General features: G+C 39.6%; 1 protein-coding gene across 4 annotated transcripts in view; it reads right to left on the bottom strand.

The window, feature by feature from the left end:
* nin (ninein (GSK3B interacting protein)) overlaps positions 1-27,381 on the bottom strand; it is a 47,168-nt gene that overhangs the window by 8,668 nt on the left and 11,119 nt on the right. For all 4 annotated transcript variants that reach the window (XM_041812733.1, XM_041812736.1, XM_041812737.1 and 1 more), the window contains exons 3-23: positions 26,508-26,601; positions 22,563-22,735; positions 17,636-17,681; positions 17,372-17,547; positions 15,223-15,372; positions 14,785-14,952; positions 14,491-14,627; positions 14,230-14,370; positions 13,824-13,998; positions 12,470-12,580; positions 12,214-12,303; positions 11,990-12,125; positions 11,783-11,904; positions 10,555-11,639; positions 7,525-7,623; positions 7,371-7,440; positions 4,102-4,254; positions 3,899-4,015; positions 3,388-3,561; positions 1,008-1,145; positions 815-916 (exon numbers count right to left, since the gene is read on the bottom strand). In XM_041812733.1, coding sequence (XP_041668667.1) covers positions 815-916; positions 1,008-1,145; positions 3,388-3,561; positions 3,899-4,015; positions 4,102-4,254; positions 7,371-7,440; positions 7,525-7,623; positions 10,555-11,639; positions 11,783-11,904; positions 11,990-12,125; positions 12,214-12,303; positions 12,470-12,580; positions 13,824-13,998; positions 14,230-14,370; positions 14,491-14,627; positions 14,785-14,952; positions 15,223-15,372; positions 17,372-17,547; positions 17,636-17,681; positions 22,563-22,735; positions 26,508-26,601 — 3,657 coding nt within the window. The remainder of the gene's footprint in view (positions 1-814; positions 917-1,007; positions 1,146-3,387; positions 3,562-3,898; positions 4,016-4,101; positions 4,255-7,370; positions 7,441-7,524; positions 7,624-10,554; positions 11,640-11,782; positions 11,905-11,989; positions 12,126-12,213; positions 12,304-12,469; positions 12,581-13,823; positions 13,999-14,229; positions 14,371-14,490; positions 14,628-14,784; positions 14,953-15,222; positions 15,373-17,371; positions 17,548-17,635; positions 17,682-22,562; positions 22,736-26,507; positions 26,602-27,381) is intronic.

Genomic DNA, 27,381 nt, shown 5'->3' with positions numbered 1-27,381 from the left:
TAGTTTAAAAATATGCTTGTCAAGTCACAAAAATTTGAAAAAGATTAAAAAGAATTAGATAAAAAGTCAGGAATGGAGAAAAAAAACTTGTTTTCACTTCATATTTCTAATTTTGCATCTCACTTTTAAGATTCCAGTTTCAAATTTAAGTCATATTTTGACCTTTTAAACTCATTATCTTACATTTTATCTCACATTTTGACCTCATCAACCCCCAACTATGACTTTTAATCCCATGTTTAGAACTTTAAGAGTCACAATTTAAAATTGAAACTCATATTTAGACCTTTCAAACCCATGATATCATGATATCAAATTTTAATCTCATATTTTCCCTTTAAAACTCATGAATTTCAATTTGATCATATTTCAATCTTTGAAACTCATAATTTCCTTTATTTCCTCATATTTTTTGCCTTTTAGACTCACGGTTTTCAATTCTATGTCATATTTTCACCTGTTAAACTCACAATTTTGGCTTTCTATCTCACATTTTGGCTTTTAAAAACCTTTTTTTGACTTTTAATTTAATGTTTTGAGCTTTTAAACTAATATTTTTGACTTTTTAACGCAGATTTTGAGCCTCAAAACATATCAATATGACTTTTTAACAAATCTCAATATCATTTATCATCAGTGTTAGGTTTTCTTCACAATTCATTACTGGTGAAAATGAGGATAATAGTTTATGGTAAATGTTGAGCCTGTTGGGCTCTCAGGTTCGACCTTAATTCAGATTTCCGGCCCCTGCAGTTATTGAGTTTGACACCCCTGTCTTGAGTTAAGAGAGTGAGACGTTGGTACCACAGCGTACCTCCATGATCTGTGAAGACAGCCGAGCCATTTGAGCTTTAAGTGCTTCATTTTCTTGTTGAAGGCTCTCCATCTGTGCGTGCCCGTGCCCCGCCTCACAGCCCTGAAACCAGAGCCCACATTAAATAACTCACATTAAAAGCAATAATAACAGGATCAAGCAAAGAAGTGATTGATTTCTGCAGTGTTTGTACCTTGTTGAGCTCCCGCTGTGCCTCCAGCTCTCGCTTCAGAACAGCGTTCTCCTGCTCCAAGGCCTCCAGCAGCTCTGAGGACAGACTCTGGTCTTTGTTCTGCTTCAGGGACAGGATGGTCGCATCAAGCTCACTGATCTGTAGATATTCAGTAAAAGAAGTTATAGATCAATAACACAGAAGGAATGGATCACCAACATGTTGGAAGGTTTAAAAGGTCATCATAATAGGCTGCAACCTCAGAACCCATCAGCTATCTAGTGACGGCGTATCGAGTTATTCTTAGGCTAGATGTCCGAATTGTTCCAGTGTGGAAACTTGTTAGCAGTAAGTGACTTCTGTCAGAGACTTCCTCCTCTTATGTGCAGCAAATTTGTGCTCATATTTAAAGTGGTACACACTATTCTAACCCACAGATTAGTCTGGAAAATAAACACTATAATATCTGTGTTCGTCTCCAAGAGGGCTGGCTGTTCATCTGTTTCTGGTGAGTGACAGATTAACTGTAAATAGTAAGTTGCACAGAGGCTTCACTTTGAATGGAGGCCAGATGGATTATACGGAGCATCATTGTGCTAGCTGTCACAGCATCAAGCAGTTTGTTGCTCCATTGTTTTTCTGCACTTTTCTGTAGATTTTTAATGAGATAAATACATTTGATAGCCTGTGTTTAGAGTGCATGAGTGCTGTTCTAATGCTCTAATGTGCAGATGTTCCTTTTTTAAGGTGCTGAGAGGATGCAATAAGATGCATAGATCTGGAGCACCTGGTCTCATTTACCCCTCCAAAGATATAAAGCTAGCCTCCTGCAGCCTTGGTCCTTCTTGCTCCAGTGAACAGCATTTACACCATTTGTTTCTGTTGGCACACCTTATAACTGTTTGCTGATTAATTTTTTTTAAGTACTCATTCAATTTTGGCAAATCCCTACTCTGGCTTTTAATCTAATCTAATCTAAAATAATCTAATTGCAATTTTTTCCTGCAATATTACGATTTGAAATGTGATTATTTAGGTTCCTCAATTTTTCTGTTGTTTAACAAACATAAGCAAGAAATCATCATTCTATATTATAACAAGTACAATATTAGATGAGTTTAAACTAGGGCTAAATTTAGAAAAAAAAATCTTTCTGTGATTTTGGCAACTAAAGCAAATTTGATATCAATTGCTTTATTAAAGGGGATGATAATTTCTCATATTCTTCTCATTTTGATGAAGAAAAATAAACGCCTGAGCAAGAAAAGTAAGATTTTTGTAAAAGTATAAAATAAAATTAAAAAGATACTTGAAGGGTTTAATAATGTATAAAGCAGTGATACTCAACGTGTGGCTCTAGAGCCACATATGGCTCTTTCATGTCTTAATTTTAAACATTATTCCCCCAGAAAACTTTAAAAGACTTTTTGCACTTTTTCACCCATTTCTTCACTTTTCACCCATTTAAGCTACCTTTTACCATTGAATACCACTTTTTCCTACTTTTTTGCTCATTTTTGCCACTTCTATCCCATTTTTGCCTTTTAAGGCTATCTTTTGCCATTGAATACCACTTTTTCCCTACTTTTTTGCCCATTTTGACACTTTTTTTGCAACTTTTTACCCATTTTTATTCAATTTTTGCCCTTTTTCACCATTTTTTCTCTACATTTTCACCCATTTAAGCTACTTCTTGTCAATAAGTACCACTTTTTTCCTAGTTTTTGCCCATTTTAGCCAATCTTGACTGCTTTTTGCCCATCTTAGTCAATTTTCACTCATTTTTTCAGTTTTGCCACTTATGTACAATTTTATGCCAACTGTAACTCATTTTTAGTAACCCCTCACCCATTTTTGCTACTTTCTGACCTTTTTTTCCTCTTTTCCTCCCCAATTTTGTTCCTTTTCACCCATTTGGTTGCTTTTTGACCATTTTTGACACCTTTAACTTATTGTTACTGCTACTTCAAGCTGTTTTTGCCACTTTTCACCTCTTAGATTGTGGCTCTTGCAAAGTTGTTTTCAACAGATTGGCTCTTTGGATGAGCGGGGTTGAGTAACACAGGTATAAAGCATAAAAAAAGAAAAAAAATGGTATCAAACTGATATTTTGACACACCCAAGGTTAAAGAAATATTGCACTGTCTGCGATTTGAAAATTGCAGCATGCCATATTGCAATTTAATCCAATTTGCGATTAATTGCCCAGCCCTATTTCCACATAGACCATTTCTCTTGCATGTGTCAAATCCTGCTGATCCCTGATTTGCCACTGCTACTCAGACTACAAATGTACCACCAGAAACTTACCAAACACTGATCTAAGTCCAGTCACACATGCAGATTCTACATTTTTCTGCAGAATCTTTGAGCAAAAAGTATGCTGTCGTCCCCATCTCACCTTCTCTTTGGACTGCAGCAGGTCTCCTTTAACGTTGTGGACTTCAGCCTGCAGACGCTCGTTCTCCTGCTTCAGCAGCAGCTGATCCTGCTCCATCAGACGAGACATCTCATCTCTGAACAGCTTCGTGTTCTGGAGGCCGCTCGACTGCAGGGCCACCTCCAAAATGTGGTTCTATGACACAAGAAAAAATAAAAACAGTTGAGTCAACTGGGAGAAAAATACTCCATTATAGATCCTCTTTCAATCACCTCCTGTATTTGTTGTCTTTTTGTCACAAGTTTCTGAGATCTCATGAAGGAAAATCAGTATAACTGTCCTTATGTTTGTGGTCTCTTGCATTTTTTAAAGCAGGTAAAAATCTGAAACATGTCAACCTTACTTGTTGTTACCACACTATAACTTAAAAACAGGACTTGTGTTTAAATACACAGTAATCCCTCTTTGATTCTTTGTAACTGTTGGCCTTTAACCTGTCGTCCACCACTGTGTCTGATCATCAGTTGCTCACCTTCTCTCTGAGCCCAGAGAGCTGCTCTGACAGCTGGCTGTTCCTCTCCTCCAGCTCTGCGGCGTCCTCCAAAGCTTTGGTTAGCTCTGCCTCCAGAGCAGACACACAAGCTGCCAGCTAACACAAAACAACCACCGATTATCTACTCGCTACCACCAAACAACATCACCATGACGATCAGCCAATCACTCCACCCCATTTACCTTGTTCCTCTCCTCAGCCTGTTCCTCGTCCTTCATCAGCGCTGCCAGCTGCCGCCGCAGATTCTCAATGTCGACGATGTTTTGGGCGTTTTTCTCTGACAGAATTCCGTTCTCGTCCTCCAGCTGCTGGCTCTGCAGACGCAGCTCTGTGACCTGAAGGAGGAGGAGATGATAGATGTCACTGAGGGTTTTTTTTTTGGATGCGTAAAGACAAAGTTAAAGATTTTTGAGCTAGCAGACAATTCTGGGCAAATATGTGGCAAGACTATGATGTATGGAAGCCCTTAGTAGACAAAAAGTTGTATATTTTACTCCACATTGCTGAAATAACAAGTCCATTTTGGCTGTTTTCTTAAGTTTTCAATGTATTTATCTCATTTCGGGATAACAAAGCTGGTTTTCTAATGAAAATATGGGCATTTCTAGGGCTGTCAAGGTTAACTGCATTAATCGTGATTAATTAAGGTCCACAATAAGTGCACATTTTTTTTAACCTCTAGAGGGTGCTGAGGCCATTTTCTGGCCTTCATAAAATTTTTTCTGTGTTACTCTTAACTACATATATTTTGGAGGGAAGGGGTTTTTCCAATCAAATTTTTACATTTAAACATCAGAACCTGCAAAAATATTGAAATGGGTGACATATGACTCAGAGTTTAAACCATCAGGTCTAGATAAGCGATTCCGGCAGTGGGCACACAATGGTATTACAGCTTACTGCACTATAGCCAATGAGGACGGCCTGCAGTCTTTTGCCTACATCTCTAAATCATACAGACTGGGAAGAGAGGATATGTTCAGGTATTTCCAGGTCAGAGACTACTTCAACAAGGAAATTAAACAAACAGACAATGGGGATTCTAATTTGATCAGTATATTTACAGATGCATATAAGGCTAAAGACAGTAAACATTTAATATCACAAATTTATAAAAGACTACAAAACTCTAAGAATCATTCTACTCTCCAGGTTAAGCAGAAATGGGGGGGGGAGTCTGGCCTGGAGATATCTGATGATGTCTGGAAAACTGTATGGGAGGGTCAAGCTAAGACCACCAACTCCAGAGCTTGGCGGGAATTCTGCTGGAAGAACATAATAAGATTTTTGTGACTCCCAAATTGAAATCTAAACAGCAGGGTTGTCTGGGACAGGATAAATGTTGGAGACAGTGTGGACAGACAATGGCAGATCATTTTCATATATTCTGGGCCTGCCCCCTTATTCAACCTTATTGGCAGGAATTTGCTGGAGAAATTCAGTCAATTTTTGGTTTACAAGTCAACTTTACTTTCATTACATTGTATTTGGGTAAAATCCCGGTTGGACTTATGGCCCAGGATATTTATCTTTATAAAGTGCTCCTGGCTGCAAGTAAGAAGGCCATTACACAGAAATGGCTGCAGATAAATTTGCCATCAAGGAATGACTGGATTACCATTGTTAACGAGATACAACATATGGAGAGACTGACCTTCAACCTAAGATTGCGGGCTGAACAGTTTACTAAATACTGGGAAAGGTGGACATTATATTCTTTAACATGTAACTCATTGTATGTGTGAAAGATCACTCCACTTTGCATTAATGTATGGCCTATGTCACCCTTGTCACCCTTGTCAACCTGTCTGTTCACTGATATTTTCTATTTTTCTGTTTCTATGCTTTTTTGTTTGTCCTTTATTGTTGGAAAAAAAGAAAACTTGAATAAAAAGAAAGTTTCAAAAAAAAACCCATCAGAACCTACAACAGGTCGAAAAATAAATTTGGATGAAAAAAAAACATGCATTTTATGATCCTAGGCTTTCATTCTGGAGTCATTACTTTAAGTTTGAAGGTTTTCCTAGTTGTCACCAAATATAAGCCCTTCCACATATGTGGCATGGATGGAAATTGCATGCCTTTTTCCTGGTTTCCAGTAGGGACACAGTTAAAAAAATGTATTAAAATCTAAAAATTCAAAACAATAATAAATAAAAATCTAAGTTGTTGCACATTATTAACATACTCAAGGCTGTCATAAATCCCTTCAAGAGAATTAAATTTGCCTGTAGCATATAAAAAATATTTAATTTGGGGGTTTTTTACTTTATAAAGATCAGGAGTTTTGGACTTAAACTGGCACTGAAAGGGTTAAAATCTCTTAGAATTAATCAATATTTGATATTTATGATCAGATCTGCTATTGGTTAAAAAATAATGCAAAAATGTGAGGTTTTTTGTTCTTGTTTAAATGCACAGTATTTCAACTGCAATTTATGTATTGCAAAAACTTTAGGGCATTTAAACCCGGAGTGTAACAATTTATTAAAATTTTAGATATTTAACCAACAATAATACATAAAAATCAAAGTTGAGACTCATTATAAACATACTCAAGACTGTGATAATCCCCTTCAAGAGAATTCAATTTGCATCTAGTATATTGAAAATATATATATTTTTTTGTTTTTACATTTCAAACTTCAGGGTTGTTTGCACGAAAGTGGCATCTAAAGGTTTAAATTCCTTAAAAAACGATCAGTATTCTACATTTATGATCAGCTCTGATACAGATTAAAAAACAAATATGCAAAAGAAGTTGGAAAAAATGTTCATTATTTATATTCTTCTTCTTATTATTATTATTCTTATTTACCTATGGTGTCCATTTCTGGTCCTGGACAGCCTTAGGGTAACAATTTATTTTACACCATCTGAGGGTTAATGGTGACAAACAGCATGTTTATCGTCCCTTTCAGCACACTTTGCTTAATTCACATCATAGTCTCTCTGCAGCCACAGTAATGCAAAGTGAGCCCACTTTATCTCCTTAAAATCTTATTACAGTTTATAAAACCCAGACAGCTCAGTGGACGAGTCAAACGCCATCTGAATGTTATGTTAGTAAATGTTTAATTTTCAACTATTTACCTATTTCTTTTACAACCCATAAAAAGATCATTTCTCGGTAGGAAAATTCTGTTAAATCTTTGTTCTACCTATAAAAACAGGTCTGTGTGCAAACAGGAAGTCAATTATCCTTGGTTTAAGACAGTAATTGGCAGTAAACCCATTAACTACAGAAATTCTGATAGTGATTGTTAGAAACGTAATCTTTGTCAGCCCTGTTGGTTTCTAAAGAAAGCAAATGGCATAAAATAAATTGTAAAATCAAATAATCCTGCATGGTAAATTTTTGGATATTTGTGTAACAGAGTAACCTTTAAGCTTATAACAGTGCTGTATCAAACACCATCTTTAAACTTGTTCTAATATCTTTATACGTTACCTGCTTCTTAAAATTCTCTGCTGCCTTTTGAGCCGCGATCTTCCCCTTCTTCAAGTGTTCCAACTTTTTTCTGAAATCAAATAGAATCAGGAAATGTTAAAACAATACAAACTAACAAATAAACGTAGAAGAGTTAGGGTGTGCTGCTTCTTACATGAGCTCTTCCTGGGCTTCTTTCAGGTCCTCTTCCTTCAGCGCAGTGATCTTCTGCCTGAGGATGAGGTTTTCTTCGGCCAGACGGCTCGTCTCAGATCTGCAGACGGACAAAACTTCATCAGAACTAAGAACTGGATTCTAAAAAGCTTTTATAGATTCATTAATTGTGAATAACATATACAGTTCAATGGGATGCTAAGGAAAAAACACAACTTGATGCTTGCGCTATGACTTGTGGTTGATCTAAGGGACCACAGCAGCAGAGGAGAGACTGTAAAAAGGGTCTGGGAATCTAATCCAGGAAGGAAAAGAAGCTCTACGTCGTGTCTGGGAGCAAAATGACGACCACTCTTTCAGGATGGGAGGTATGGAGGACAAGGATCCTAGTTTCTCTCCGCGTTACCTATGCGCCTGCGTCGTTTCATTGAGCGTCTGTGACTTGTCCTGCAGCTCCGTGATGGCCCGGCGGAGTCGCGTGTTTTGCTTCTCAAACTCCTCACAGCAGCCCTCCAGATCTTCGTCCAGCCGAGACTCGTCTGCGAGGCTCTCAGGAGCACCAATGTCCGGGTGTTCGGCTGACAGACTCTCCCTGTTCCTCTCCAACTCGCCGAACAGCTCCGACAGCTTGTTGTTCTCTTCTCTCATCCTGCTGATCTCATCGACCAGCACGATCTGATCCTGGAGTTCAGGGAAGATGCTCATCCTGCTCTCCAGGCTCCACACTCTCTTCTCCAGCTCCACATTCTGCTCTTTAAGTTTGGCATTTTCACACAGGCAGTCTTCGTATCGTATCTGCAGATCGGTCATCTTTAGGGCCTTTATCTCTAGCTCTTTGACATGCTCCATCAGCAGCAGCATCTTCACTTTGAGGCTGTAGTTTTCCTCCAGGATCTGTTGGCCGTTTCTGATCTTCTCACTGTTATGAGCGAGGAGATTCTCCAGCAGCTCTGTCTTCTGTTGAAGCAGGGAAATCTTCTCCAGCAGGAGGACATTCTCCTCTTTGGCCGTGTTGTACAAAGCCTGGAGTTTGGCCTGAGAATATTCCTTTTCCTCACAATGGCCACCTTCATTCACACTTTCTGGACTGTCACGAGAGTCGAAAACAAGGTCAACAGTTTCTTTACCCCTGTGGGTCTTTTCTTGTGAAAGGTTTTCCTCCAAGGACAGTTTATCTGGGTCACCAGTTTCCTTCAGCACCAACGGATCAATCACAATCTCGTGATGGAGCTCGTCTTCACATGACTCTGTGCTCTTACTATCGACCTCCAAACTGTCAAACAGCTGATGGGAAACTGGTTCCCTTTTGGCTGTTTTTGGGCCTTCAGGGTCTTTTGCACTCCTTGCATTTGATCCCACATTTTCTCCTTCAATTGCATTTTCTGCATATGACAAAGCCCAACTCAACTTCGTCTCCAGCTCTTTAATTTTGTTTTTAAGAAGATCTCTTTCAGCTACACGCTCCTCTCTCTCTCGGTTTTCTTCTAACTTTTTCTGAAGGGTTGAGATGCATTCTTGTTGTCGCTTCCTCTCACTCTCAAAGTCCAACGTTGCCTGTTCGAGCAGCATCTCCATCTCCTCCATCTTCAACCTCAAATCATCTCTCTCGTTCAGCAGATCCATCCTCTCATTGAGCTGCTTCTCAGAGATGGAGACCATCTGGTTGTATTTTGCCTGAATTTCTGCCTGGCTGTTCAGAAATCCTTGCCTCTCGTGTTTGAAGTCTTCCACTGTTTGGTTCAGGAGGAGCTCAATCTCGCAGGCTTTCTTCTCAGCCTGTGCCAGAAGCTCATCTTTAGTCTTCAGGTTCTCCTGCAGACGGTTGTGGAGGTCGTTGAGCTGCATGCTCAGCTCGATCTCCTTTGTCTGAGCCATGCTGATGAAGTCAAGGAGCTCGTTTTGCAGTTGCTGGTTCTTGGTGACCAGTTCTTCTATCTCCTGTTGATGTAAAGCTTGAATCTCATACCGCTCTTTGATCAACTCTTGATTCACGCTCTCTCTTTCTTGCTCCTTTCCCTCCTCCATTATCCGTCGGTATTCCTCTGACTTCTGGATCTGAGCCTCCCAGTGCCGCTTCTGCTCAGCATGGCTGTCGGAGAGAGCTTTCAGCTCGTTTTGGTAGTGCTGTTCAAGTTTCAGAATATCCGCCTGAAACCGCTTCTCGACTGATTCCTGATCAGCTGAGAATCGATCTTCCACGTCTTTGAGTCTCTGTGAGAAGCTTATCTGGATTTCCTTCCTGTACACAGTTATTTAATGAACATTACAGCAACAGATTACAGATTAATATTGTAACAAATACCCCATACAATTCAGCTGTTTTATTCTAAAGGATATGTTATTATTCTTGGAATGAGTTTGTCACCACTCTCATTCAAAGACTGTAAAAAATACATCTTTTTGAAAGCTTCACTGTGGATATGGTGTTCCTTTTTCTGATATTCTTCCTCTGTGTGGCTGCAGGGCTGTTGTGCATGATAAAAGCCTTTTCTCATTAAGAAAAACATCCGAGCCCGGCTTAATATTGCAAAAACAAACAAGTCTCCAAAAAGCATGTGGGTAAATGTGTTAAGGTTTGATGAAACCAACGTTTAACTTCCGCCATTACTCTTAAAAGCATGTCTGATGCAAAAACAGCACAGAATATAACAAAACAAAAAAGGACCACGCTGAAGCACGGTAGAGGCCCTGGACCATGATGATTTGGGGCTCTTTTTCTTCAGCTGGAACTGGGCTTAAGTTAAGTGGAGGTTAAGTATGAACAGTTAAAAAATCCCTGTCAGTTTTGGCACAAAAACTTCAGGTGTCTCCTAGAAAGCTGAAGATGTAGAGGAATTTCACCTCCAAAAGTGGGCAATTAATCGACAATTAGATTAAATTGATAGTGGGATGAAAACATGCACCAAACAGTGCTGAGCTTCATTTTTAACAACCTAGAATGAGAGTGGTGACATTTCCTATCTAATTCTCTTTAAAACAACATTTTAAACTAAATCCAAGCTTAAAGATGAGCAAAACTGAAAGGTCTCACCTCTCCTGGATGATGTCCTCTCGTAGTTTTTCCAACGTGCTGCTCAGAGCGTCCCTCTCTTCTGTGTGCTTGGCCATCAGCTCCTTCACCGCCTCCCTGTGGCTCTCCTCCAGAAGCGCCCTCTCCTCTGATATCAACGTTTGGAGCCTCTTCTCCTCCAGCTCCTTCTCATTGTCGAGCTTCTCCCTCTCCTCATTCAGCCTCTCCTGGAGCATGGCATCAAAATCCTCCTCCAGCTGCAGCCTCTCCTTCTCCCACTCCTCCCTCAGCTGCTTCTCCTTCACCTTAAACTGCTCCAGGATCAGGGTTCTCTCCTGCAGCAGAGTCTCCTGAAGCTGCTTTCGGTCACACTCCCACTGCTCCTTTAGGGTGCCCTCCTTTTCCTCTTGCTCCCTGACCAGTCTCATCATCTCTTCTTCTAGCAGCACCTGCAGAGCTTCGTTGTTGTGCTCGTCCAGCTGCGCGCGCTCTCTCTCCCACTGGTCTGTCAGTCTCTGAACGATGTCCTCTCGCTCTTTGTCAAACATCACCTTCACCTCCTCTAGTCTGACCTTCAGCTCCTCCTCATGGCTCTGCTGCAAAAGCTCCTTCTCTTTCTCATAATTCTCTAACAATCTCCTCTCTATCGCTGCCGTTTCTACCTGAAATTTCTTCCTTTCTCCCTCCATTGAGGCCTCAGAGATCTCCACATGCTCCTTCTCTAGTTTCCTAATCTCATCGGCATGCCGTTTCTTCAGCTCCTCCATCTCTATGAGGAATTTTTCATCGCTCTCAGTCTGCTGAGCTTCAAGTGTCTTCAGCTTCTCCTCCAGGTCCGTGCTACAGGTTTGGGCCTCCTGCAGTTTTTGTCTGAGGGTTTCCAACTCCTCAAGCTCTGCCCTCTCCTTGTCCAGGGTCTGCTCTAGAGACGTCCGCTCCTGATCGACCTGCTCCAGACGGCTCTGCAGCTCCTGCGCCTCAATCTGAACCCTGAGCATCTCCTCCCTCAGAGCCTGGAGCTCCTGCTGGTGCTGGAGCACTAAGGTGGCCTTCTGGTCCTCATGGGTGGTCCTCTGCTTCTCCACCATCTTATCGAATTCATTGATCTGTGAGGAAATGCAATCAAGGAAATAAAGACAATACTTCAATTTGCATAAGCTTAGCTTTGCAAAATCCCCTGTAGCTTGGGAACAGCTTGTCCAGTCGAAGTCAACAAAACCCACCACATCAAACTTTCCTCCAGATTTACCTTGCTCTCCAGCTGGTTTCTTAAATCCTCCATCTCCTGAAGGTGCTGCTCCTTCAGCTGCTCCAGCATCATCTCTGCCTCCAGACTCATGCTGAACGGCTGGACTTCATCAGAGCCGATACCTGCAAGAAGTCAAGTTAGGAGCTGGAGATATTTGGTATGCGGTGTTGTTGTTTCCGTGAGTGTTTGCTCTGTAATCAGATCTACCTGGATCAGACTCCATGCCGGGGCTCTTGCTCTCCAGCTCCTCAGAGAGAGTTTTGTGGCACGGCTGAAGAACTCGTCCGAGCCCGTGAAACTCCTGCAGCTCTGACTGAAGCTCATCGATTCGATCCTGCAGCTCCTAACAAAAAATAGCACACCATTTAACATTTCTACCCACTTTGACTCAGATTCACTGTGTCTTGCATTTCATGATTAAGATGCAGTACCCTGCACTGAGCTTCATAGCTGCTGCGTAGCTGTTTAATGCGTTCTTCTTGCAGGAAAAGGTCTGCACTGCCAGGGTCCAAGTCTCCAAACTTTAAAAAGTAGAAAATTACAAATAAGGAGCGCTTGTGCACAGACAGCATGCATTAAAATAAAAATAGAAACACAAAAGAGCTCCAGAGGGGAGAAGATAAAGCACAGATAAAAACAGTAAAAGTTAAATCAAACTCAGAAAGCATCAAACTGATGTGTCCTTACCTTCTCTTTGATAATGTTGTCTAAATTAGTCTGGAGTTTGGTGATTTGGCTTTGAGCCTCCTCCAGTTTCTCTGTGCTGTCCAGCAGCTCCATTTCCAGACGTCTGTTCTCCTAAAAATGAGGAGGAAATCAACATGAGCCCTGCTGACAAATTTCTAATTTGGACATGAACATAATTGAAGAGAAATATGTTTTATTAATGGATTCTGTTGGCTGTAAGGAGAGTTTCATAAAGAGCGTTTCTGGTTTATAAACAGCATGTTTCTACTTGCTTTGTGGGTATCCTTGCTGTAACATTATCAAGCATTTAGAACAGTGTTAGATAACTCTAGGTAACCAAAGAGCCGAATTGTTGAAAAATACCTTTGCAAGAGCCACAATCTAAGTGGTGATAAGTGGCAAAAACAGCTTGAAGTAGCAATAACAATAAGTTAAAGGGGGCAGAAATGGTCAAAAAGCAACAACAATGGGCGAAAACAGGCAAAAATTGGGAAGAAAGGGGTCAGAAAGTAGCAAAAATGGTTGAGAAGTGACAAAAAAATGAGTTACAGGTAGCAAAAAATGGTCCTGAAGTGGCAAAAAAGTAAAGAGTGACTAAAATGGGCAAGAAGTAGTCAAGAGTGGCAAAAAATGGGCAAAAGCCAGGAAACAAATGTTATTTAATGACAAAAAGTAAATAAAGTGGGTGAAAATGGGGGAAAAAAGTGTGAAAAAGGGCAAAAACGTGATAAAAGTGGAAAAATGGGTAAAAAGTAGGGAAAAAAGTAGTATTTAATGGCAAAGTGTAGCTTAAATCGGCAAAAACGGGATAAAAGTGGCAAAATAGAAAAAAAGTGGCAAAAATGGGCAAAAAAGTAGAGAAACAGTAGTATTTAATGGCAAAAGGTAGCTTAAATGGGCAAAAATGGGATAAAAGTGGCAAAAATTAGTTGCTAAAATGGGCAAAAACTAGAAAAAAAAGTGGTATTTAATGACAAAGTGAATTGAGTGGGTGAAAATGGGGAGAAAAAAACTGAAAAAGGGCAAAAATGGGATAAAAGTGGTAAAAAAAATTGGTAAAAAGTTGCAAAAAAGTGTCAAAAATTAGAAAAAAGTAGGGAGAAAAGGGGTATTTAATGGAAAAATGTAGCTTAAATGGATGAAAAGTGGTAAAAAATAGTGAGAAAGGGCAAAAACGTTTCTCTTTTAAAGGTTTTCTTGGGGAATAATATTTAGAATTAAGACATAAAAGAGCCACAAATAATCACAAAAGAGCCACATGTGGCTCCAGAGCCACACATTGAGCATCATTGATTTAGAATATCTGAACTGCCTTTTAAAAGTGGAAATGCACACACTTTATTCCTGTTGTTACCTTGACAGAGATGGAGAGATGATCCCTGAGAAAAGACTCATCCTCCTTGATCTTCTCCATTTCTGCCTCCAGCTCCTCACGCTGCAGGCTGGCCTGCTGCTGGATCAGGTCCATCTCCTTCATTAACTCCGACCGGACGGAGGTGAGCTTCTCTTTGTGCTCCTGTTCAAGCTTCCTGTAGACGTGAGGGCACAGAGACAACAAAAACAACTCAAGGTTGGACTTCATTACCCTTTTTGGTGGTTTAGCTTGTTCTTTTCTTTTTTTTAGAAATGCTTAGTTTAATGATTTTACTTGTTTAAGTTTATTTGCAGCTCTCTCCAGACTTTCACCAGGCCAGTTCAATTTTGATGGTGCTGTAGATTTAGAGAGAGGACTAACTAGTGTAATTTGAGAGAAAATGTACCTGAGATTTAGGTTGTTCATTTGCTCGATAGCAGAGTGATGCTCGTCCACCTCAGTGGCCAGCTGAGATTTTTGTTTCTCGGCTTTTTCCAGGTCAGATCGGATTTTCTCCTTTTCCCTGAGTTCCCTGTCGACTCGCTCTCTACAAATTAACATACAAAGAAAGAGAATCAAACCAAAGAAAATCCTGCATGTTGTATTTGTCAGGTAGAAAAATGATTGTAAATGCAGGTAATTTAAGAGAGGCTGCAGAAATACTCACAGCAGATGTCTGATCTCGGCTTTGAAGCTCGCCAGCGCTGCTTGGTGAATCCCGTTCTTTGTGATGAGCAGCTCATTCTCTAGCGCCATGGTGAGGTCGCTCAGACTCAGCTTTCCGTCTAGGCTGAAATTCAGAGCCTGCAGGGACAAAATTATGTCAAAAACTTGCCTTTTGAGGAGCATTTTCTTCTTAACTTGCTCCGTAAATTGTATAAACCTTTCACTTTTCTGACGACCTGTTCCCTATGTTAACAGCCTTTCCTGTCATCCTCTGAAGGTGCAGTGCATGCATTACCTGCAGAATTTCAGTGCTGTTCTCTATTCCCTCCTCCATCCAGGCGTCCAGGATGTACTCCACAGGAGTGAAACCGGAGCCGTCGTCGAGGGTGGAGAACAGGCGCATGCCGATGGTGCTGCTGAGGGCGGAGGGAGTCGCTATCCTACGACCTCCCTCATCAAATGGCTGCATGGGTGAAAAGACCACGATTTTAATGTGGGAAAACAGGCAGTTTAGCTTAAAAAAAAACACATATAATCATGAGATCTTACTTCTTTAACCCTGCAAAGCAGATGGATTTGCCAGACTGGTATCAAACAATAGATATATGGAATAGTTTATCTGTTGTGCCAGGTTCACTTTGATTTACTTTATCACAAACATGTTTACAGTAAAGAAATGAGGGAGACTGCCTATAAAATGAATGATTCAGAGATAAACCAACAGGTGGCGTACCTGAGTGGAGTGGTGTCGTTTGAGCTGTCTGTATGGCGTGGAAGCTGAGGATGGCGTTGGTGGTTTGTTTTGGTTTACAACCCTGGAAACAAACTCCTGGACGTTCATGACTCCATCTCCGGTCAGGTTCTGAAGCACGTCCATGTGTATCTGAAAAAGAAAAATTCATTTACTGAAACACCATCATGACTAAAAAGTGCTGCATCTCAGTGTCTTTCAACATTTGTTTCCTCTTAAACCAATTTAAAGGCTGTCTCAGTTTAAAAACATTAGATAGTAAGTGATGCATTGAAGCCTCATAGTTTAATATGTCCTGTTTAGGTTTTTTGGGCTAACGTGACATTTCAGCATTACTGGGGTTTTCAAAGGTTTTGACTTGTTTTGGAAATTATTTTAACTGCAGCTATGCAACTGTTGATCATGTCAGCCAGATTTTAGAGATCTGTTTTATCAGTCCCAGCTCAGAAATAAGAGCCAGTCTTTCAGCTCCCAACTGTCACTTTGTTTGGTTCTAAAGCTGCTCAATTATGAAAACAAAATCTTGCAATTATTTTGACTGGAATAGAGATAACTGTTATCCAAAAACATTACTCAATGATTTTACAACAACACTTATTAAACTCCTAAACCTTTGAAAAAAGCAAGAAATTGAAAAGAAAAAAAAACAAAAACAAATTTATAATACATAATATATATATTTTTACATTTATTTTTAAGAATGAAAAATTGACTAAATAGAAAAAGATTGTGGAGCTGAAGCTGTCTTTAAAACAAGTTGTCGTTATCTTAAAAACAACAGAAACAGAATAAAAAGAGCCAAGCTCACAAACAGGAGCATGCACTTAGAATAGGCTCTCCCATGAACAACACACCATAACTCCCTTGTATCTTGTTTTGTACTGAGTATGCATGTGTTTGACAACATAAGGGAGAAAAGCTGTTAAAAAAAAGGCATTGCTAGCCCCTTAGCTTGTGGCTAATTGGCCCCAAAGCATTCTTATCACCTGCAGACAGTCTGAAGGGATACAAAGGCACAATAAGAGAAGCAGTGAACTGATGTATGGGCTGTTGTTTGAATAAGAGCAGGGACTGTGTGCTCTAGGGATGGATTGTTGATGCGCAGTGTGGATGGATGCACGTACTTAATGCCCTCACTTCATATCCAAATGCACAAAACAGATAATTAATGCAAAAATAAACAGGACCCAAATTCCATCAATATCACACTTGCAGTGCACTTCCATCCTCTTTATTACTGCAAATTGAATCAACCACCAAAACAAATCTGGTTCTTACAATTTCACAAGTGCCATCATTCATTTGATAGTCTGATGATGCCATACAAAAACTTCTATGTACTTCTTCTCTTTTGATTTTCCAGATTTTAGAGCAGGATTAACCTTAAATTTGAATTTGAATTTGACACTGGACAAACTCTCCACCATCCCTTCGTGATGCTACGCCCCTTCAAAAGCTTTCATAACAAAAAGTTGCACAGTCTTTCAAACAGAATAAATAAATACCAGGCATGGACAGACAAGCAACTCTCGTGTTCTTTAAAGCCAAATCACTGATTATATAATTGTCTGGAAGCCTTGCAGGGACTACTGCAACTTTTGAAAAGCATTTGGCAAAAACAAGCCCCATAAGTGGATTTGGAGTTTGGTCAGGACAGTTACCTCCACGGATTACGATGAAGACGTTACAGACCATTCCTGGGACTGTCAGCTGAGGCGGTTTACTCCAACACTTCAGATTTTTCTTTTTACAAATATTTGTCATTTGGACTACAAAAATATGCAGTAAAATGGTCCAAAATGCTCATCTGTTATTGGTTTTGTCTCTGTATTATATCTAAAAAAAACAGTCTTAAAGAGCTCAAAAAAGGAGAATTGTAGGAGTATATGATGATTTCAAACTCTTTAATCTAGTTATTTACCATTAAGAGCAGGTAAATATTTGTAATATGTGTTAAAATTCAGAAGATTTTGCTCGTTTCTGACACAGCTTTGCTTGCCTGTTTTTCTACTATATATAACAAAATGTCAAAATAAAAATATTTATCAATAAAGCAAAAATTCCGAATCATCAGCCCTTTGTTCAAGGATTTTCATTAAAGCTTTCCAAACATGAAACCGTGGGTCCTCACCTCCAGACTCAGGTGTTCACACAGATTTAACAGTTCGTTGTGGTCAGCACATCCATCCCAAGGTATCTCCAACTCATCACACGCTTCACGCAGTCTCTCCTCTAAGCAGTTCGACAGAGGGACGCCGGCTCCTCGGGGTGTGCTCGGCTCGTCAGGGTTCCAGAGATGCAGCTGACCTACATGTGCAAAACGAGACCGACATTACTTAAAGAAAAATCCAACATTTAAAATGAGTTTTCTCACAATACTGCAGCTCTTGCTTACCTTCTGCCTCATACTCCTCTGTGCTCTTTTCATAAGCGATCCAGCGCTGTTGGAGACAAAATCATACAGGGATTAATATCATAGAGGAAGAAATCTCTAAATTATCACTTCAGGGTGGTTTAATCATGTGAAAATCAGCTGTTTTAAAAGTTCAAACTAACCAGGAGTGTTTGAGTGGGGTGTATACAAAGGCAGCAGTCTCTAAAAACACACAAGAGAGCTTTTGTGAAGGCAGACACCGGGGCGGATCAGTGGGAACTTTGGGAATGTGGTAAAACAGAAAAACAGGTCACTTTTCTGTTTCTTCACTTTCAATGTTGACTATCCCTCAGGTCAATATGCAAGGATAAAAACCTTCTGTTTGTGCTGAATAAAAATGGTGGAATTTTAACAGTCGTGGCAGTGTTTGTAGGGCCAGGTTGGTCCAGAACTACAGTAAAAGAACAGCAACACAAAAGATCTTCTTACATATGGAATTAAAAAAGATATAACAAAAAAATCAAGAAGAAGATGAAGCCTGAATGCAAAGAAATAGTGGCTACAGTAGGTCTACAAGTAAGTACTTAATAAGTACTTTAAGAGATCAAAAGTTGTAATAAAGGACTTTGGAAAACCGATTCTGAAGCAAAACATTCAACAAGTATTTCTATTTTTAAAGCTTTTTTCCCTTTGCATTGTGCCAGTCTGAAACGAATGTCATCCTGAGACACTAAGAGCCTGTCCAGCTCGTATTATTTGTTGTAGAGCTCATAAAGACTTGACATTAATCCTCCATGATCACAGATATTGGTGGCATAAAGCAAAGTTATAGTGGCGAAGGAAAACCGACTGAGGCAGAAGAACAAGACTCACATTTATTGGACTTACTAAACCCTGAGCTCTTAGCCCTCATGGACTTAACTGACTGCACCCGGAAAGTGAGTAAGTGCATGAGGCTGCAAAGGTGCGAACTGGTGTAAAAGGGAATGGGACAGCCATGTGTTTTCTTATCCACAGTCACGAGTTTTGAACGGATAAAAACAAAGATGAAAACAAGCGTGCCTTGCAATAGGCCTTTCTCATCAGTGGATGAAGCCAGTTTTATATACTTACAGGAAAAATACTCCTTCTTTTGGCGTAGACACAGATTTTGTTTTCCATTTTGCCCATTTCATTTCACTTTTATAGCGTTTGCTGGCAGGCCCTGTCAATTGTCACAATGCTATGAACTATGGGCTCTAAGTCTGCAGATATGCCCACTCATGGGAAGGGTGCATGAAGGGCTCAAAAAGTCTGCGAGAGATCCCTCACACACTTCACAATTTGATGGTGGGAGAGACATTGAGCCTGGGCCTTGTTCTCAGTCAGAGAATGACTGGACCAATCAGAGTCATTTAAGGAGAAGTAGGCGGGGCTACAGGTGTAGGTGTGACTGCAAGCCTGTGAACTATGGCAGTTAATAAAGAGATTAGCTTGGATGCAGTTTGAGCAGTAGTTTGATCGGAACTGAACATTTCTTTATTTAAAGAAGAGCAAAGCAGTGTTAATTTGGCTGCTATTTTTAATTTTAGTCTGTAGATGAAATGTCTTTTCGTCACATTTCAGTCATTACTACCCTTTCTAGTTTAAGGTTTTTTTAGTTAATGAAAATTCAAACATTTAAGTTGAGTTTTAATCAATAAAAGTCCTCACATTTTAGTCTTTACTTTTAGTCCAAGTGTTTACTTTCTTGCCTAAATCTGGTACCAAGTCATTGTAGTGTGTTCTATTCACTTTGCTAAACCTGGGGTCCCTGCTCTCCACAGCTGAGAGGCAGAATAGCCACAGCTTTGTTTTTTGACAGATTTACCCACAGTGGAGAAAAATCACAGATTTTGAATGTTTTTTAAAACTGCATTACATTTTAGTCTAGTTTTAGTCATCGTGACAAAAAGTAAACATAGTTTTTGTCAGTTTTAGTCATCACAGATCTATTTTTGTTGGTTTTAGTCTAGTTTTTGTCATGGAAAAAAAAGGCTGTTGACGAACATTTTTAGTCGTAATTTTAGCTGACGAAATTTGCTCTTCTTCTGACCGGCTTTGTAAATATTTTAATTTACAAACTGGCTCCACTGATAGTGAGCAACAATTACCACTGCCTGTAGATCTCTTGTTATGTAGTATACTCTTCAATCCTTCTATTCTTCTATGCCATATTATATAACAGACAGAATACTCATGCAATCACTCTCTAGGATTTATTTTGAAAGATTCTGCCCTTCCCAAACACTGTCTCTGTCCTTGAATGTGTGATATATCCCATGCCTTGTAGATGTGAAACAGTCTGGTGTGTCAGGTTAGAGTTAGCTGGCTCTGTGGAGTGTTGTAGCCATTAATGGTTAAAAAAAAATAACATCTTACTCATAATCAAGGCTGTCAAAAATGTCCATACTTAAAAGATTTAAAATAATTTTAAAGATAAAATCTGCATTGATTTAGAGATCAATAATGTAAAGAATAACTAAAGTTTCAAAATAAAACTCAGGTCTTCAGTCATATTTTTACCACAAGTATTAAAGTTAAATCACAAACACACCGGGAACATTTCTGTACTGAAACGTTGCCAACATATTTGTGCAATTCAGACAGTTTGCAGGCAGATTTGGGACTGGAAAACAGACATTGGACAACATCGCTTTTTTAAAATTTCCACTTTTGTTTTAGTTTTACCAAAAAGCATGGATGTTGATTGATTCTTAGTGGTATTGTATTAAAATTTAAATTCTGGCATTAAGACGACCTAACTCAATTGTAAGAACAATCCTACTGGAACAATGAAGAGTCTTAAAGATGACCTGTGACTGCAGTAAAAAGGCCATTTACTATAAAAGTTTATATTGCAGCAATTACAGCCTGATTTGTGGCTGAAGCAATCTACATTTCCTAATGTTTTCATACTTTTAAGTCAATTCAACCCCCAAAAAACACAGAAAATTAAGGCTCACAATAATCAGAACTGGAGTTTTTTTAGTTTTATTTTATTGTGCATGTAAATAAATATAAAAAAGAGGGGTTTGTTTGGATTTGTGACCTAGAGAGCTGCGACCCCCTCCCAGCGTGACTGTCTATTGTTTAGCGGGCAAACACTGAGGGAATGAAGAACAGATGGGCTCTAGCCAGTGGCGTTTTGATGCATGGTGTATAGGCATCCTGGAGGGTGGGGGTGATGGAGCTCATTGTTCCCCTGTCACAGTACGACACCCTCCTCCTCCTCACAAAACACCCGGCCTGCAGAGCCCCCTGACCCCTCCCCATCTGTCGGTCCACAGGCCGGACATCGCACCATTGTTACGCCATAGTTTTAGTCAATACGGAGACACGCTTCAGCTCAGAGTCTCCTTAGTTTTCGTCCTGGTGGAGCTCAGACAATAGTCAGAATATTAACACATCAATCTGTGCACAGGCTGATCCAGCATCATTATAATGTTTTTGTGCCAGATTATCGTGATTTATGCTGCTGCAGGAAATCTACGCTACCATAATAAGGACCACAGCACTCTGAATAATCTAAATGAGGTTGTCACATACCAAAATGTTCAACTTTGATGAAGTTTGAGTAAAAATGAAAAAAGATCAAAGCCCGTTGCAACACACTGGCATCAAAAATAAAAGTCCAAGACTCCTAGGCACCAAATATTGGGCAATTCCTTGATAGAAATTGCATGCCAACTCCACCACAATGTCAAAACTGCACAAACATCTGCAACATTTGTGAAATTAACATAATCTCTGGGTTCAACTAATTTTCATCAGCTTTGCACTTTTTGCAACATAAATAATCAAAATAAAAGATTGTACCATTTTTGGGCCTGAGCTCACAGATACCATTTTCTAAACTGTTAATGCCCACAACATTTTGGTCTTGACCCACCAGCTGAGAACTACTGGCTTATAGAGATCTACCCACCTATAATTAGCCTGATGTGAAAATATTTGAGGACCTTTCAAGGAGCTTGGACCTTGCTGTTGGCACCAGAGTCCTCCCAAGGAACCTTTTTGATAATGAAAATCGATTTTGATGCTATTTTATTCACTCTGGGCCCCTTTTTTGCATTACAAATCCACATATTAATCATCCAAAGTAACTTTAGATGTGTACCTGGTATTCAATGCACACCTATAATGACTATATATTGAGGCCCCTTCGAGCATGGGACCCCAGGCAACTGCTTACCTTTGCTTTATGTAAAAGCCGCCTACAATGGTGACTGTCATGGCAAGATAACATGTTTATGGTTGCAGAGGAACAATCAGATGTTACAGTTTTGCAAATGAATGCAGAACAAGTTTTCCAAATGACCTTTTGGCCTGTTAGTCAAACTTTTGAGGCCATGATCGGGCAAAATGTTCGATTGGACTTTTGTAATTGTGTTAAAAATTTAGAAGACAATCAAGGAGATTGATCTAGATTTACTTGGAGAGTCTGTGTTGTTTAAGTTGTGTATAAACTTGGTTTAACAGATGCTACATAACTATGACACAGAATCAGGCAAGATTAAGAGACAGAGAAAAGACTGAATAGCAGCCTTAAACGCTTCGGTCTCTGAGCACATCACAGCCAGCCTCTCAGCTCGAGGTGAAGTTTAACTCACACAATGGAGCAATAAACCAACAGCGCTGAACAAACGCCATGGTTCCGTCTTGATCTGCACAGCCTTGTTAAACAGTAATTATGCTCACAGCGTTATTTACATACAGCGCTGCAGTCTTATATAACTAGACAGGAGCCCTGTCAGTCCTGTGTGGAGTGTCTATTACATGTCAGGACCTGCCATGAATGCCTCTAAGCTGATTATCTAAGAATATCACCACGCCGCTTCACAGCCGCTGTGGACAAATACGGGTCAACTAAGGCCAGGAGATAAAGACGACATCCCAGTGTCCGGATGGCATCCTTTCAGCCGTTTACCTCACGCTTTCTTGGAACGGCGGAGTCGTCTCCGTCCTCCAGGTCTTCCTCCTTCACTACGCGTGCGGTCCTTATGTCAGGTGTGCCAGGGAACGGCTCGATGAACTCCGGTGTGGTACGGCGGCCATAGCGTTTGCTGCCTTTGACAAACTTTGGTTGGATTTCTGGAGATTCTGTGAAGACACAGAGACAATGCTGGGTGATTAACTGAGTTTTAGTTCTATGACAGTTTGGGATCTGGTTTCATTAATTGCAACTACAAGCTAATAACTAGGTACATTATTTAGAATTATTATTTTTTCTGCTCCTTTTAGTTCAACATTGAAGATTTTGTTTTTATTTCATTTTGTTTGGTTTTTGCATTAAGTAAACATCTAATAAAACACATCATGATTTTGGCTTCTTAAGTTCATGAAAAGAAAATAAACAAGATGAACAACTACTGTGCTGCATGCATGTCATAGAAGCCTGAGCATGCAGGGTCATAATCACATGCATACGATGTTAATAAATAGAAAATCAAACATTGCATGACTAATATTTGCTGCAGCCTCCTGCAGCTACTTCTCCAAAATGAACAACTTCTCTAAAAGTGGTAGCCACACAGTATCTTTAAAGTCACATGATCACTTTGCTGTAAAAGACAATGACACAAAACTAAGGGTCAATGGTGTCTCAAGTGCAAAGTATAAGGGAAAGTTCAGAGAAATTCACTGAAACACTCTAGGACTAAGAGGTTACATGTATTCTCTTTAACAGTAAAACATTTATCATGAAGAGAACTTTACCTAATTAGAAATTGACCCATTTGATGACCATATAAGGCAGTGCTGCTTAACCCTACGTAACCAAAGAGCCAATCTGTTGAAAAATACCTTTGCAAGAGCCACAATCTAAGTGGTGATAAGTGGCAAAAACAGCTTGAAGTAGCAATAACAATAAGTTAAAGGTGGCAAAAATGGTCAAAAAGCAACAAAAATGGGTGAAAATGGGCAAAAATTGGAAAGGGGTCAGAAAATACCAAAAATGGGTGAGAAGTGACAAAAATATGAGTTAGAGGTAGCAAAAAAATGGCCCAAAAATGCCAAAAAAAGGTGATATGTGACTAAAATGGGTAAAAAAGTAGTCAAGAGTGGCAAAAATGGGCAAAAAACAGGAAACAAATGGTATTTGATGACAAAAAGTAAATAAAGTGGGTGAAAATGGGGAAAAAAAATTGGTAAAAGTTGCAAAAAGTGTCTAAATTGGAAAAAAGTGGTATTTACTGACAAAAGGTAGCTTAAATGGATGAAAAGTGGCAAAAAATTGTGAAAAAGGGCAAAAAAAAGTTTCCCTTTTTTAAGGTTTTCTTGGGGAATAATATTTAGAATTAAGACAAAAAAGAGCCACAAATCATCACAAAAGAGCCATATGTGGCTTCTATGTCTTAACTTGAAATATGATCCCCCAGAAAACCTTAAAAACAAGGAACTCTGACCTAAGAAATTATCCATTGCAAGTCATTTTCATCAGTTTGTTTCCAGCACTTATACAGTATGATTTAATTGTCAACCTTAATGTGTTTTGGTTTCTATATTTCCATTGCCCTTATTTGCAGTATTTTGCAAATAAGGGCAATAAAATTTTTTCTGCCATTTTTAATCCATTGTTACTGCTTTTAGCCCATTTTTCCACTTATTTTTTGCCACTTTTATCCAGTTTTTGCCATTTTTTTGCCCCCTTTCGCCCATTTAAGCTGCCTTTTGCAATTAAATTCCATTTTTTCCTATTTGGCCAATCTTTGCTGGGTTTTTATGGCCAATATTTCCACATTTTTGCTGATTTTTACCCATTTTAGTCATCAGCGACTCATTTTTTGTCACTTCTCACCCATTTTTGCCACTTTCTGCCCTTTTTGCCGCTTTTTCTCCCCTTTTGTCACTTTTCACCAAGGTTTTGCCATGTTAAGCCTATTTTGCCCCTTTTCACCCATTTTTGCCACTTTTGTGCCAATTTAGACCAATTTTGCCACCTAAAACTGATTTTCATTGCCTCTTTAACCCATTTTCACCCCTTTTTTCCACTTTTGGACCAATTTTGCCACCTTAACTTATTGTTATTGCCACTTAAACCCATATTTGCCACTTCCCACCACTTCGATTATGGCTCTTGCAGATGAATTTTTCAAGAATTTGGCTCTGGTTGAGCAGGGTTGAGTAGCACTGCTCTAAAGTCACGTTTGACCGTGAAAGATTTGACCAGGCCAACACTCTGATAGGCAGTGATCAGAATCTGTCAGTGTGTGATGTGCTGAGTTGATCCTCTCGCTCTAGACCGCACACCAAATGAACAAAAATGGACAACCAGTGATTATTTAGCGCCGTGTGTGGGATCTCTAACACTGGAAAAATCTGTAAAGATTCTAAAAATTTTTATTTGTGTGGCAGGCTTAATAAGTAAGAAATAGAAGTAATTGTCAGAGAAGACACCAAATTAAAAAAAAAAAGCTTAAAAAAAACGTTCACTTAAAAGTGGAAGCAGTGTTTCTAAAAATAAAGCCCAAACATGCTGCTCTAATCACACGGTATTTAGTAGCATCATAGTGGGTTTTGACTATGCACTATAAAACAATAAATTTGATGCAACTTTTGTTTTGACTGTGCTGTCATCAGAAATAATGGACATTAGGCTGCTATCGGGAAAGAGCTACAGATGAAGTTAAGAAATATATCTGAGGGGGAACTATCTGAAAACAACAGACAGACACCAGCTATATCTTTTATTTCATTAATTATAATTTGATGTAAACCTTCAGTTATTCCAAACACAGATACTGTTTATTGATGAAATATGATTGAAACCCCCTTGTTATAAGGTCTATTTTTGTTTTAAAGGAGTGTTTTACATTTAATAGTGATGATCAAACACTACATAGTTAAATCAAATGTCTTTATTTAAGTCATGTATGCTTGAATATTATTTAATAGTATAAAAGTAATTACTACAAAAAACAGAGTTCAATTTAAAAGCCAGTGTCTTTCTGACTCCAGCATGTTTTAGTAATGATAAGTGCTAAATTATTAATTTTACCATCATATCAGGACTCAAAATTGTGTGAGAGTGCTCTCTAGTGTTCTCAGATTTTATGTTCCAAGACTAAAATCACAGATTAAGAAAACTCTGGTGAATGTCAGAGTCTTCTTAAAGGGCCAGCATCCACAGCTGGAGCTTTTAGTGCAAAGTCGATGTAGCCCAGTGTCTAAGCCTTCAGCGCCCCGAGTGGAAAATGCCCCAGGTGTCACAGGTTTTTGTTGAAGTGCTCACAAAGAGAACAGTTGAAAACAGTTCAACTTTAAGAAGAGTGCTGCACTCGTTAATATGCTTCCTTAGCAGCCATTCAAAATCAGCCAATCTGTCTTTTTAAGGATAAAGTTTCAGCTGCTTTCTATGCCAGGACAGGATTCCTCTACATTGTTTGCGTATATTATTAGGGAGAGCACCTTAAAAAAAAAGAAATTCAAAGCACATAGGGCTATTTTAAAATGATGCTTCAGCACTGGATGTGGACGCTAGCCCAAAATTTGCACATGTGTGTTTTAAAGACAGCTTTGTCTTAAAAATATCTAGTTTAATATAAAACCACTCTGCATGGTACCGACATCCTTACAAACCCAACCAGGCAGGAGGTGTCACCATGACGGTGCAACACCTCGACTGTAGGTTAATTGGCTTAGTTAGCGCCTGTGCTTTTGGCTCTGTGCCTCTGTATGTAGATTTACAGCCGATTCAGCAGGGGGGCCGCTGCACATTCAGCCTTCACATGCCACCTTTAACACTTGGTTGACTTGAACGGGAACGGCATCCTTTAAGTACAATGTTAAACTAACACTGACATGATGAGGGCCCGTGCTTTGAGCGTGACTCAGGTGTCGTTTATACCTTACATTATGATCGTAGAGACTTTACCTGGTTTTGAAATGGTCTCCGTTTCTACTGGTGGTGGCTCAGTGCTTGATGATAAAACCTGAATCAGTGCGTTCTTGAACTGGTCAAAGTCAACCTGAAAAAGACAGAGAAATATGGAGTTACATAAATGTGAGAGAATGCAGACAATGCTGAGTATTTGGAGAAGTTTATGAGATTCCTCAGGCTGGATCTAACTCCCTGCGTGCCGGGTGGAGGCCGGGTGTCCCTGGATGTCTGGGTGGAGGAGAATGGAGGTCACACTTCAAGAATCAACAGCTGCTAACCCTGAATATGCTGATTTTCTTTGTGTGTTGAGGCTGGCGGCTGCCGGCATTACATGGGGAGGGGGTCTTTTTTGGCTTTATTGTTTGATACCATGGGTCTGCAATCAGTTCAGCAGCTCTCTGCTAACATTTACCCACCCACATGCACACACAATGCAAGACAATAGCCATCCGGCTGTCCACACGCTTACATTCAGAGACAAAAATGGAGGCAGCCTGGCATCATTTTATAGGTGAGATAAACAAGAAAACTATTCTGGAGAAATGAAGGGTGCATTTCTAAAGTGTCTGCCTTTTATTCATCCATTCAGCATGAAGGACACTCAAAGATATGCATCCTTGAATGCGGATTATCCAGGCTGGTTGTCCTGACGACAGACACCTGGGATCACAGTCGATGAGGACAAATTTTCTCCTTAACACGGCCGTGAACAAAGCACTAAAAATGCCACAGACACAAAGAACTGAGAGCTGGAGAGGCTCAACACGGGCGTCTACTTATCTCATAGGATGGACAGCATCCTTTATAGAAAAGGTGTTGAATAAAGTCGTCAAAACGGAGACGATTTCCACACTTTTTCAGTACCATG

Source organism: Cheilinus undulatus, linkage group 18, assembly GCF_018320785.1.
Source record: "Cheilinus undulatus linkage group 18, ASM1832078v1, whole genome shotgun sequence".
Lineage (NCBI taxonomy): Eukaryota > Metazoa > Chordata > Actinopteri > Labriformes > Labridae > Cheilinus > Cheilinus undulatus.
Note: the sequence above shows the minus strand (reverse complement) of the source record. Positions and strands in the feature narration are given on the sequence as shown.